Source organism: Chrysemys picta, chromosome 19, assembly GCF_011386835.1.
Source record: "Chrysemys picta bellii isolate R12L10 chromosome 19, ASM1138683v2, whole genome shotgun sequence".
Lineage (NCBI taxonomy): Eukaryota > Metazoa > Chordata > Testudines > Emydidae > Chrysemys > Chrysemys picta.
The window spans coordinates 25,212,352-25,226,344 of record NC_088809.1 but is presented as its reverse complement, the minus strand read 5'-3'; the positions used below and the strand labels follow the sequence as shown (position 1 = coordinate 25,226,344).

At 52.2% G+C, this 13,993-nt stretch overlaps 1 protein-coding gene across 7 annotated transcripts in view; it reads right to left on the bottom strand.

Moving 5' to 3' along the window:
• The window catches only part of SEPTIN4 (septin-4), a 68,056-nt gene that overhangs the window by 17,121 nt on the left and 36,942 nt on the right, over positions 1 to 13,993 (bottom strand). For 5 of the 7 annotated variants that reach the window (XM_042845710.2, XM_005278860.3, XM_008174795.4 and 2 more), the window contains 3 exons: positions 13,331 to 13,432; positions 11,135 to 11,231; positions 10,549 to 10,711 (listed from right to left, as the gene is read on the bottom strand). In XM_042845710.2, coding sequence (XP_042701644.2) covers positions 10,549 to 10,711; positions 11,135 to 11,231; positions 13,331 to 13,432 — 362 coding nt within the window. Of the gene's footprint in view, positions 1 to 8,230; positions 8,513 to 10,548; positions 10,712 to 11,134; positions 11,232 to 13,330; positions 13,433 to 13,993 lie in introns of those variants that run through there. The other 2 variants (XM_065573556.1, XM_024111349.3) reach the window with 1 other exon arrangement.

Here is a 13,993-nt window from a genome sequence, read left to right as displayed (position 1 = left end):
GGATTGGGCTTTGCCTCTACTAGAACGACAGAGCCTGACACTGTCACACTGGGAAACCTTCCTCCAGGCCTTCTCCTCTATTTTTGATTACCCCCATCATGCTCGGTTGGCTGAGGCAGCTCTGCAAAAACTACAGCAAGGGCAGAGACCACTTGCCCCCTCAGCCACCCACTGTAGGTGGCTCCTCTCCAATACAGAGTGGAACAAAGTGGCCTAGCTCTACCAATTCTGGTGAGGATCATGCGAAAAGACCAAAGATGAGCTAGCTCACGTGGAAATGCCGACCCGTCTAGATGACTAAGCTGGCCTCACCATATGCACTGACAAGTTGCACAAGCAAAGTGAAGAAAGGAAGGGGCACTGCGTTGCCTCCTAGCTGATGGTCCCGAGTACCCATCTCCAAGCTGATCCCAGAAACCAAGCAAATTGGTGCAGCCCATTATCACGTGACCCCGAAGGAGAGGGAGCACCACCAAGTATTTCTACTGTGGAGAGTCCAGCCATACTCTTGCCCGCTGTCCCTTGCAGGCTCTCACACAGAAAAAGACAGTAATGACCAAACACAGGCCCGGAGTTGTGTGCCAGCATGGGTGGGCCCTGGGGTATATATCTTGCTGGCTGCCCACATCCTCATCATACTTGAAAATCCAGGTTTTCGTGCACATCCCAGGGAAGCCCCAAACAAATTCCTCACAGCAGCACTCATGGACTCCAGGGCTACGGTCACTTTTATAGACGCCAATATGGCACAAGCCTTGGGCATCCCACTGCAGCAAAAAACAGCCCCCAACCTCATAGAGACTATAGATGGCTCACACCTGTCCTGGCCCAGTAACTCGAAACTGTGCCCTTGAAAGTTGTTATCCAGGACCATGAAGAAATCCTATGGTTCAGAATGATTCGCTCGCCCCACTTCCCCATAATTCTCAGCACCTTATGGCTGGCCACTCATGACCTGCATGTCCTTTGGCATGAGCAGAAAGTCAGTTTCTGCTCTGAATTCAGTCAGCAAGTTTGCCTGAGTGCACCAACAGACAAGTCTTGGCTTCAAGATACACTCCTCCAGGCCAAATCCAGGTCGCCCCAGAGGTGCCCTCAGGCCCAGCGTGTGGCCCAGCTGTGTTCCACCATCCAAGCTGACTCCTGCTCTTCCTGCAAAGCGCCGTGACTATGCAGATGTTTTTGAGAAGAACACTGATGTCCTACCACCGCACTGTGACCAGGATTGTCCAACTGAGCTGCAACCTGGGGCCAAGATACCTTTTGGCCGCATCTATGCCATATCAGAGCTGGAGATGGCCACCCTGTGATCCTATGTCCAGGAGAACCTAGCTCAGGAGATTATCCATCCCTCCACCTCCCCTGCTGTGGCCCCAGTGCTTGTTGTGCACAGATTACTGGGACCTCAACCAGATGAACCATTAGAAACCAGATGAACCATTCCCACTCATTCTGGAATTGTAGGACTGTGTATGATCAGCCCAGATGTTTACCAAGCTCAGCCTGTGAGGCGCCTACAGACTGGTGCGGATCCGTGCAGGGGATGAGTGGAAAACAGCCTCTTGAACCTGGTCTGGCTGCTACAAATGCCATTTGGTTTTACAAATGCCATTTGGTTTTACAAATGCTCCAGCAACATTCCAGCACTTTGTGAACAAGGTATTTTGTGACATCCTAGATCACTATGTCTTAGTCTACCTTGATGATCTATTCATCTTGTTGGAGAGCCACGAGTAGTATATTCAACTTGTCCAGTCAGTCCTGGATCGATTCTGCTAACAAGATCTATATGCACAGCACCAAGTGCACCTTTGATCAGCACTCCATGGAGTTCTTAGGTTACATCTTGTCCTCTGAGGGCCTCCGAATGGATCCTGGAAAGGTGAATGCTGTTCAGTCCTGGGCAGTCCCCCAGAACATCAAGGAACTGCAACGCTTCCTGGGTTTGCTAATTTTTATAGGCACTTCTTCAGTCCTGGATTCTCAGACTGAATAGCCCCATTGACAGTGCTTCTCTGCAAACACAGCTCCTTCACTTGGTCTCCAGAGACTCAACAGGTGTTCAATCAACTGAAGATGGCCTTCACCAGTGCTCCAAACCTGATCCATTCCAACCACACATGGGCCTTTGTCCTCGAGACTGATGTATCTAATGAAGCAATTGGGTCAACATTTTCACAAAGATATGGGCCCCCAGCAGCAATTGCTCCCCTGTGCCTATTACTCCCAGAAACTCACTCTGGCAGAATAAAATCATTAGATTTTAAATAAGGAACTTCCATCAATCAAGGCTGCCTTTGATGAATGGTACCACTGCCGTGAAGGTGTCTGATACAGGTTTACACAGATCATAAAAACTAAGAGTATCTGCACAGGGCAAAGGTGCTCAGCCAAAGACAGCTTTGATGGGCCCTATTCTTCACAGGCTTTCATTTTACCATCATCTATCACCCAGGAACCCAGACCAAGGCAGCCGACATCCAGTGTTTCATATGTCTCTTTTAATGCCATACCCCTTTGTGCATCAAACACAACCACCTCCCCACCAGTGCAGGTCCAGGGTCATAATGAACACGTGATCCACAAAATACTGGATTCTAAAATGAAACGTGGCTCTTTCAGGTATCTAATTGACTGGGAAGGCTATGGCCCCCGAGGACTGATCCTGGGAGCCAGCATCCCAGCTCCCAACCTCAGGAAGCACCCATAGAGGGCGAGAGGTAATGTAAGGATCAGTGGCACTTGAAGCTGGGCCTGAAGGGCTACCAGGCAACCAACAGCCTCACACGGCCACCTGGTGGCAGCTGTAACCTGGCCACTCCCTGCGACCTGCAATCTGCAGAGATGGCATGCCATGGGAAGTTCTGCCCTAAGTGATCCGACTGATAGTTGTCTGGTGATCCCTGATTGGCTCCTTGATCCTATATAAGCTCATGGGGCGTGCCAAGAAGTATCCAGTTAACAATGTGGATCCTGGCTCACTGCCACAACTGCCCTGCTTCTCTGTTCCTGAACTCTTGGTATTGACCTCAGCTCCAACTTGGATTCTGAGTCCTGATCAACCCCTGGAACGCCAACACGTACCCCGATACCTGGTATTGACCTTCAGCCCGATTCCTGACTCCATCCCTGACCCTTGGCTTGACAAGGATACCGGCTCTGACCCTTGGCTTCAGTTCTTGGCTCCCAAGCTCCTCCCAAGTTTCCACCCAGGATCCTGACAGCTCCTTCTAGTAATCCAACTAGTACCATCACATGCTACTGAATCGGTCTGGATCTGGGCTTTGGGCACATGGAGACCCGAATGGGGGTGCCTCACTGAATCGGGAAATACACTTTGCAGCATGAACAGCCCCAGTGGACAAGCGGAGGGGGCTGCAGCAGTCTTTGGTTTTAGACTTGAAAGGAATTTTGGTTTCTTCTGTTCACGCCCACTTCACAATTATCTTCAGTTGTTCAGAGGAGCCAATAAAGCAACAAAGGTCTGTATGTATCTGTGGTATCAACCTTCCATCTCCAAGCAGCATTAGGTCTCCTTCAGATTTCAGGGAGGGAAATGAGGTTGGAATGACTGTGTAGTTTTGGTCTTCTCTGGCACCTGCTCCTGACCCACCTGCTCCTGACCCTGCACCCAATTGTAGCTGGACTTCCTTCTGGTAGAAAAGATTGAGATCACCTCAGGTGTTCCAAGAGCTGCTATTCTGAGAATCAAGGAAGACTCTGACAGAGATGAAACAATTCCCTCCCTTTGAGATGCTCAGGGCCTGGGGTTCATGCACAGCATTGTAGGTCAGGAGACCTGGCTTTTATTCCTGGTTGGGAACAGACTCATGTCTCAGCTGCCAAATGGGGATCCAATCCCAAGTGCCGTGTTTGTACAGTCTGAGAGACCCAAGCATGGAGGATGCTATACTGAGCAAGGGCAACTATTATAGTGCCAGGGCTTCTGCTGGAGTGGATTGGCACAGCTCCACTGCCTACAACGGGGTTACACCAGTTTACACCCCCAAAATACATATACATCACCACATGCACACACGATCACTGACACTTTTAGGACCCCAAAGCAACCCCCTGAATCAGTACAGTCCACGTGGAATGACAGAGGCAGGCTTCTCCCTGATCACAATATCGTGTGTGCTGGGCATGGACCTGTCATTTATGCCATGGAAGCCGGCCCAAGAACCAGTGATCCTACCTTTTACACACAAGAAACAGGGGCCACCCGCAGGGATGGGAATGGCTCATTAGCATCACCACTGTTTTACTGCTCAACGGCCTTCCCAAGTGACTGACAAGCCTGTATCTTCCTCACAGGCAGAGCATCTCAATAGTTCGTACAGATGTATCAGTCCAGGCTGAGGGCTGAAAACAGGTGGCCCCTATCTCTTGTGGCCTGGACACTGAGTGGATGCTAGGACCAGAAGCTTATCACCACATCTGGGATATCAACGGGGTGGGTAATATGGCCTGTTCCAACTCCCAGGGATTTGGGCAGAGGTTGCGAGCCAAAAACACATTAGCAGCATTCACTTGTTTTAGGGGGCTGGACTCCTCTTCCACACCATAATAGAGGCTCAAATTAAATGTGTATCCCAAATTAAAAAACATAGTAAGAGGACCAAAAAAGTGCCATCGTGGCTAAACACGAAAGTAAAAGAGGCGGTTAGAGGCAAAAAGGGCATCCTTTACAAATTGGAAGTGAAAATCCTACCGAGGAAAGTAGAAAGGAGCATAAACTCTGGCAAGTCAAGTGTAAAAGTATAATTAGGCAGGCCAAAAAAATATTGAAGAGCAACTAGCAAAAGACACAAAAGCTAACCGCAAATACATTTTTAAGTGCACCAGAAGCAGGAAGCTGCCAAACAGTCAGTGGGACCACTGGATGATCAAGGTGCTAAAGGAGCACTCAAGGCAGATAAGGTTGTTGGAGAAGCTATATGAATTCTTTGCTTCACTGCAGAGGATGTGAAGGAGGTTCCCACACCTGAGCCATTCTTTTTAGGTGACAAATCTGAGCAACTGTCCCAGATTGAGGTGTCAAGAGAGGAGGTTTTGGAACAAATTGATAAATTAAACAGTAATAAGTCACCAGGACCAGATGGTATCACCCAAGAGTTCTGAAGGAGCTCAAATGCAAAATTGTAGAACCACTAACTGGTATGTAACCTATCGCTTAAATCAGGCTCTGTCCCAAATGACTGGAGGATAGCTAATGTGACATCAATTTTTAAAAAATGCTCCAGAGGTGATCCTGGCAATCACAGGCTGGTAAGATCTAACTTCAGTACCAGGCAAATTGGTTGAAACTATAGTAAAGAACAGAATTATCAGACACATAGATGAACACGATTTGTTGGGGAAAGAGTCAACACAGGTTTTGTAAAGGGAAATCATGCCTCACTGATCTGCTAGAATACTTTGAGGGGCTCAACACACATGGAGAAGGGTGATCCAGTGAATATAGTGTACTTGGAGTTTCAGAAAGCCTTTGACAAGTTCCCTCACCAAAGGCTTTTAAGCAAAGTAAGCAGTCATGGGATAAGAGGGAAGGTCCTCTCATGGATCAGTAACTGGTTAAAATAAAGGATAGGAATAAATGGACAGTTCTCAGAATGGAGAGAGGTAAATAGTGGTGTCCCCCAGGTCTCTGACCAGTGCTGTTTAACGTATTAGTAAATGATCTGGGAAAAGGGGTAGACAGTGAGGTGGCAAAATTTGCAGATGATACAAAATTACTCAAGATAGTTAAGTCCAAAGCAGACTGCGAAGAACTACAAAAGGATCTCACAAAACTGGGTAACTGGCTGACAAAATGGCAGTTGAAATTCAGTGTTTATAAATGCAAAGTAATGTACATTGGAAAACATAATCCCCACTATATATCCAAAATGATGGGATCTAAATTAGCTGTTACCCCTCAAGAAAGAGATCTTGGAGTCACTGTGCATAGTTCTCTGAAAACATCTGCTCAATGTGCAGAGGCAGTCAAAAAAGCGAACAGAATGTTAGGAACCATTAGGAAAGGGATAGATAATAAGACAGAAAATATCATAATGCCACTATATAAATACTGCAGGCAGTTCTGTTCGCCCCATGTCAAAAAAAGTTATATTAAAATTGGAAAAGATACAGAGAACGGCAACAAAACTGATTAAGAGTATGGAACAGCTTCCATATGAGGAGAGATTAGAATGACTGGGACTTTTCAGCTTGGAAAAGAGACGACTAAAGGGGGATATGACAGAGGTCTATAAAATCATGCCTGGTGTGGCAAAAGTGAATAAGGAAGTGTTATTTATGCCTTCACATAACACAAGAACCAGGGGTCACCCAATGAAATTAATAGACAGCAGTTTTAAAACTAACATAAGGAAGCACTTCTTCACACAACACACAGTCAGCCTGTGGAATTTGTTGTTAGGTGATGTTGTGAAGGCCAAAAGCAATATTGTGTTCAAAAAAGAACTAGTTAAATTCATGGAGGATAGATCCATCAATGGCTATTAGCCAAGATGGTCAGGGATGAAACCCCATGCTCTGAGTGTCCCCAGCCTCTGACTGCCAGAAGCTGGGAATGGACGACGGGATGGATCACTTGATGATTACCTGTTCTGTTCCTTCCCTCTGAAGCACCCGACATTGGCCACTGTCAGGACACTGGGCTAGATGGACCTTTGGTCTGACCCAGTCTGGCCATTCTTATGCTCTTACCCATGTGAAGAAATAGTAGCAATAACCATGTCCAAGAGGAACCCTGTAGGTTCTAGGATGCTCCTCTGTCTTGGGGCTTTCTGTAGCACCTGTCACCACTGCATCTGAGTGCTATATGGAGTCTTTTGCCCCCTCCCTTCTCTGGTTATGGTCTGAAGGCCAGATATGGTGATGAAGTGTTAGCCAGCTGTTAGTGGAAATGTGGCAAAGAGATAGGCACATGTCACGATCCACCATGGAGGCATTGTCCTCAATCGTTCAAGAATGTGTGTGAGAGAGAGCACCTCGGATCCATCAGCCTCATCGTACATGAGCCCTAGGTACCCCACCAGCTGCTGTAGAGGGAATGTGGCTGCCCAGACTGAGTTTGCTACAACTGAGTGGGGAAGGAACTTGTCCTTTTTCAGTCTGGTGTTAAGTGATACTTTCACTGTGGCAGTTTATGGCAGCCACACTCTGAGCTCCCCGAACTCTTCTTATCTCTCTCCTCCCTGAGAGCCTGAACAGCTAATCTGTCCAAAAGCTGCAGGCCTTTACCACCCGAGCCCCAGGGTCGATGCACTTGAAACAGCCCCTCTTGGCTCAATGTTTGGGTGTGTCCTACGACCATACTACTTCACTTTCACATATGGTAGGGCTCCACCCGTACGTCCAAACTAAACTCCTTGGTCGTATGCTGCTACTGGATTCCCTCAAGACAGCAGCTCCCTATTATAATCCTAGAACGAAAGGCCATTGAATGTTGGCTCAGATTCTCAAGTGTAGTTAAGCACCTAATGCCCATTGATTTCAAAGGGAGTTAGTTGATTAACCCCAAGGAAATCAGTTAGGCACCTAAATATCACTGAGGATCTGAGCCACTGGGACTGAATTCTAATCCCTACTCTGGTGTCTGACCATCAGGCCTTTGCTGTACTCCACCTTTAAGCACAGAACTTGGGTATGGCCTGAATTTCCTGCTCTGCCAGTTGTCTGAAGGCTCAGTAATGCAGGAGGCTTAGCTCAGGAGAGGCAGCACCATGCTGGGCTCAGCAGGGTAAGTACCTGTGTCTGCCTTTGGTGGAATGGTCCATCTCCTGGCCACTGTTTAGGGCAGTGGTTCCCCTAAACGCCTCCTGTGTCCACTTGGCCCGGATCCGGGGCTCTGGCCAAGCTGTCTCCAGAGCCACCACGGGGTGCTCACAGACAGCGCATGCTTTAGTAATACTAGGGCTGCACAAGAAGGAATGCCTTCCCAACAGCACTGGTTACTGAGTCCCATTCACAATGCCAGCCCGTTAGACTAGTGCGTGCCACTGGTGAGTCTGGGCTGCAGAACCACCATGATTGATGATGATGCACAAGAAAGGAAGAGACCAACTTGACTCTCAGACTCCAGGCAGAGTCTGAAAAGAGACAGTCATAGTAACTGAGCCCTGCTGGATTGGAAATGACTGGGGCACAATAAACCATGGGCCTAGTGTGCCATTTCACATGGTCACTTTCCGGAGGAGATATGGACGGAACCAAGACAGCATTTGATACAACAAAATATTTTTTATGAACTAACACAGGTAGAACAGATACACAGGGCCGGCTGCAGCCTGTGACAGCAGATCAGAGCAACACTCCACCAAAGGACAGCCATGAACCAGCGCAAGGGAAGGGACCAGGGGAGAGTTCAGTACTCCAGAAAGCTCCCAGCCTGCTGGTGTCCTTGGGAGACAGCACTGCCTGGTGTCATCTGATGCCGAGGGATCAGCGGGGTCACTCCATAGAGCAGTCGCTGCAGCACAGTCCCAAGGTGGAGGACTCTCTCCTTCTTCCCCAGGGGGATGCCGCAAAACAACGTACACGAAGAGACGAGCTTAGAATGAGCCATTAGAGCTGCCAGTTTAGCCTGCTACCTGGGTGTCACCCTCCACTCAAACTATGGGCAGACAGCTCCTTACGGGACCGACCTGCCCTCTGCTGTGTTGGCCTAACTCCGGAGTAGCTCTGCTGAAGCCACTGGAGTTACACCAGGGTGAGAGGAGAAGCAGCAGTAGAGGCCAGAGCCACAGCTGGTGTAAACGGCAGTCATTCTCTGATTGCAACACGGGTACGGAGCTTTTCCCCAGCAGAGGTTCTGGCCCTACAGCTCAGTGCATACGTGAGGGCACTGCAGACAGTGAGCAGCAGATACAGGGGCAGAGGGCCTGGCTCTACCCTGCCCTGCGCCCTAGGCCACCACCTCCACCTGGGCAAAACGTGATCGGAGGAGAAGCCAGAGCACTGTGTACAGCAGCGAGTGACTCCACAGGGAGCTCTCCCTCCCTCCTGGAGTGCGACTGGAGAGACCTGTGCTCCCAGCCCTGTGCTGGCCCCTTGCTTTCCGGCTGTGCACATGGGGGAGGAATTCACCCTGGCCCTGCAGCCATGTTGTGCCAGCTACACGCGGGGTTGGATGTCCCGCCCAGGCAGTACTGCTGGCACAAGCACCTTCCGGGCTCGCTCGGAGCTAACTGTCCTGGTGCCAGGGATAGCCTGGGGCAAAGGGGCTTGTCGGGGTGGGAAGTGGCATGGCTGGGATGTTCCAATGATCTGGCTGGTGCCTGGCTGCTGCAAGGCCCATCTGGCAGGGATGCTCTTACCAGCCCCCATCAGCCACAGGAGTGGGTGCTTCAGGCCCCCCCTACTCCCGGGACTCTGCACAGCGCACAGATGAACGTGACCCATGGTTTTTCTGCACAGCGCCTGTCATCATGGTTCAGTGTGCAGGGAAGGGTGGCCTCACCTTGCACCCCTGCTGCCCGCACACCGGTATCATGCCACGTTCCTTCCCCAGCAAGGGAACCAGCCCAGCCTTGGGCTAACCCCCAAAGGGCAGAGGCTGTCAGGGATACATAGTTTCCTCTAGCTCTCGTCCCTGACCTGCCTCTCCCAGGCCCATTCCGGGATGCAGGCACCATGGCTCTGCTCCCCTGGACTTCTCTGTGCAATGCTCAGTGCAGAGGCTGACAGAGGCTGTCGTTGCGGGCTGAAGACCCTGCTTGTGACTCCCAAGGTTCTCAGCAGGGTGGGCACTTGTGCCTGGCTCCGTGCTGCTGCTCCTGTGCCTGCTCCCCCCGTACACCCCCAGGACCTCAGCCCGCTCCCTCCATACCCCCACAGGCCCTGTGCCCGCTCCTTCCCCTGAGCCCGCTCCCTCCATACCCCCACAGCCCTGTGCCCACTCCTTCCCCTGAGCCCGCTCCCTCCATAGAATCATAGAATATCAGAGTTGGAAGGGACCTCAAGAGGTCATCTAGTCCAACCCCCTGCTCAAAGCAGGACCAATTCCCAACTAAATCATCCCAGCCAGGGCTTTGTCAAGCCGGGCCTTAAAAACCTCCAAGGAAGGAGACTCCACCACCTCCCTAGGTAACGCATTCCAGTGTTTCACCACCCTCCTAGTGAAATAGTTTTTCCTGATATCCAACCTGGACCTCCCCCACCGCAACTTGAGACCATTGCTCCTTGTTCTGTCATCTGCCACCACTGAGAACAGCCGAGCTCCATCCTCTTTGGAACCCCCCTTCAGGTAGTTGAAGGCTGCTATCAAATCCCCCCTCATTCTTCTCTTCTGGAGACTAAATAATCCCAGTTCCCTCAGCCTCTCCTCATAAGTCATGTGCTCCAGACCCCTAATCATTTTTGTTGCCCTCCGCTGGACTCTTTCCAATTTTTCCACATCCTTCTTGTAGTGTGGGGCCCAAAACTGGACACAGTATTCCATACCCCCACAGGCCCTGTGCCCGCTCCCCCTGGACCCCCACAGGCCCTGAGCCTGCTCCACCTGTACCCCCACAGGCCCTGTGCCCACTCCCTCCGTACTTGCGGTTCCTCTCCTTCACCACCATGCGGGTCATGCTTTGGATGCACTGCGCCCGGTAGTTCTCGTAGTGGGTCTCTCGTGTCACGTCCTTGAGGTCCTGCATGTGGGTCTTCACCAGCATGGTGCGCAGCTTCACAAAGTCGCAGTGCGCAGGGTTCTCCACTGCAGGGGAGGGGCCTGGCTTAGATGGGCAGATCTCGGGGCCACCCAGCAGAGCAGGGCCTCCCCCAGGTGGGTGGGGGAGCTGAGGGCTGAGAGAACAAATGGCCTGGCACTGCAGAAAGGCAGAGCACTGCTTTGAATTGGCCTGGCTCCATAGCTGCACAAGGGGATGATGAGGGCTAAGGAGGGCCCTGCAGCAGGCCGGGGACCTCGCCCTGGCCTCCCCCAAATCATATGGAGGTGGGGCAGCACCTTAGTGCCCCCGAGCACCCCCACTGAGCTCGCCAGCCATGGCTCTGCCTGCTGAGTCCGTCAGCAGTCCCCGTCCGTGAGCACCACTGCCCTGGGGGTGGGGGTGGATGCAGGAACATGGAGGAGGACGTGGTCCCTGAGCCTCTGAGCTACAAGCCAAACCCGCCTTACCTTCCACGATGCCCCAGGGATACAGTCGCCCACGGACTCGCCTTCCTTTGGCCTCCACAACCGTGTTGCTGCCGATCACAGCGAAAGGGATGCTCTCCTGGAACAGAGCCATGGGGTTATTCCTGGCCACGGCCTCCCCCAGCCCCAGTGCTCTGGGACCCCAGGGTCCATCTGCACTGAAGTGGGGTTTGTCATTCCCCATGTGGGCAGACACACCCGCACCAGCTTGCTCACTACACTGGTGTAGCTCTGGCTGCCCTGAGAACAATCCCATCGGAACTCCTATGCACGTACTCGGACGGCCTGTCCAGCTGCGGTGACACTACTATTTTTAGCATGCGAGCTCTGATCCAGCTAGCGCGGGTGCGTTCACCTGAGTGGAAGTTACACAGGCAGCTCCAGTGTAGACGCACTGGAGTCCTGCTAACAAGCCTGGTTAATGCATTCACTGGGATCTCACTAGCCACCACCTAGCACAAAGTTGCCCAACCTACAACTGGAAGGATACACCGTGTCTCAGCCCTTGCCAAATCCAGCCCCTGGCATGGGAGTGCAAGTAGCTTTCCACTGCTGGCGCTCCTTCCCCTTGAGATCAGACTCAGGGAAGGAGCGGGGCCAGCGGGAGCAGTGAGAGCGGAGATGGGCTGGAAGGGAGAAGCCAGCTGCAAAGGGTCACACAGGGTTGGTAGTACCAGGTGTGTCCCGCTGAACGGGAGCCAGAGCACCCCAGAGCAATGGCTGGAAAGGACCTGGAGAGCTGCTGCTGGCGAGGAGCGCAAGAGCCATGTAAACTGACGGTTCAAGGGGAGCCGGAGCCGGGCGAGTCTGGGCCCAGACACTGATCTAGCAGCCCAGCAGCAGTGGACTCGCGACAAATCACTGCTGTGTTCATCCTGCTGCAATTCCTGCCAGCTGGGCAGGGAAACAGCATCTTACTGGCCCTCCTGGTCCTTTCTGCCAGCCCGTCATCAGACGCTCACCTCCCATACTCTCAGTAGCTCGCAGAGCTCGCTGGCAGATCCCCTACTAGCCCAGAGAACCAACTGGATGCCTGCCCCTCCCTCTGCTCCATACAGCACAGTGTGATGCTGGGGTCCACCATCCGGGCCTGACGTGCCATGCTACGAGCTGCCCTAGCCTGGTACCTCGTGCTGGGCCACCACCCTGGTTCTGTGCCCCCTGAGCTCAGAATGACAGCAATGCGCTGGCTGGGCAGGGGGGGCCCAGGGAGGAGGCTGGGAGACGCCATTGCAGGCGTGATCCTGCCCATGCTGGACTCAGTAGCAGGTTTGCTGTCGACGCCGGCGGGAGCGGGAGCAGGAGCAGGCCCAGGGTGCTTTACAGGCCACTCTGGCAAAGGAGCCGTGAACTCAGCTGACGCGCTCAGCAGTGTGTGTCCAGCTCTCCTCACTGCCAGCAGCTGTCAGCAGCTAGTAACACGAGTCCCCGTGACCACAGTCTATAATCTTCCCTTCAGGTTTCTTTTAAAAGATTTCTTGTCAAAGACAGCTGTCACTCTGCCGGCTCCCAAACCTCCCTAACCTGGGCACTGTCTCTCTCTAGTGCTTTCCCCCCAGGGTTCTTCTAATGCCCGCCCTTTGGAAGACCTAGCTGCCTTAGTCCTTTGGTACATGTCCACTCATTCCTTTATCTGCCGCTGGTCGCTCTCCCTCCAAACCCTTTGCTGGTCCTGAATACGGACTGGTATGGTTGCTTCCCCCACACTCTGTATTTTCAGGGTGTCAGATCTCTGAGCAGCCCCTCCTGCAGCCACACTGCCTGATTCGTGCTCCTTGCCTCTTTCCTTTTCAGAGGATCTAGCCTTTAGGGATCCCCCACCCTTCTCCCATGCCTGTGGATTTTAACCCTCCCTCCCATTGCTCCTTACTCACTAGATCAGGTGATTCTCCAGAACTGGCTAATGCCCAGGGGCTGCTGTGTTCTGCACATACCTTGTGGGGTCTAATTCCATTACCTCCTGTTCTTGGTCAGAGCCTCCCTCCCAGTAAACAGATGATCCAGGAAGGTTTCGCTTCTGGCTGGACTATAAAGCTGCCCTTCTCAGAGTGCAGAAGCCACTGGGCTGAGGCATGTCTGGCTGCATTTGTCACGCAAGATATACCTGGGGCTTAGCAGGTGACGCTGACCCTGTTCCCTGAGCTGCATTCAGTGGGACAGCCGCTCTCATCTGCTCACCTTCAATGCCTGGTCCTGCAGCTTGAAATCCTCATCTTCATCAGAGTCGCACTCAGGGAACTGGTAGATCCGGATCCCGTAATGTTCGATTTCTTCTCGAATCTGAACAAAGAAACAAGCCCCCAGACTGATGGCTCTGGCCCTCAGCCCTGTCTTTACAGCACCCTCATTTTAAGGGAGAGAGAGGAATACGTTATGCTCACCTACATGCCAACTACTGTCTGTTCTTCCATCTCACACCGAACAGTAGAATCCAGACACCGGTGGTTCATTTCCTATCGTTTCCAAACAGGCCAGGACCCCGACATGGTACATTGGCCGCTTTCTCCCCAGGGCCAGTTCTGACCATTGCCCCAGGGACCCTCTGGCACACAGGGTGTGGCAGCTGCACTCTCTGCAGCCTGGCCTGTACCTCCCTCCCTCTTCTCACCAATCCTCAGACTCCATGAGGCCAGAGGGACCAGCTCCTGTCCCTTACATCCTCCATGTCAAAGGGGTTGCCTCCTGTTGTCCCTTCCCTTAGTATCCTGTAGGACTCTGCAGCTCCCTCTCTGTCCTGGCCTCTCCCATTCCTGGGATACTGAGGGGGGTACTGGGTACTCTGGGAGGAGCCCTATAGAAATGCCTGTTTAAAACAGGCCTTGGCTACAGTGACCCAATGGG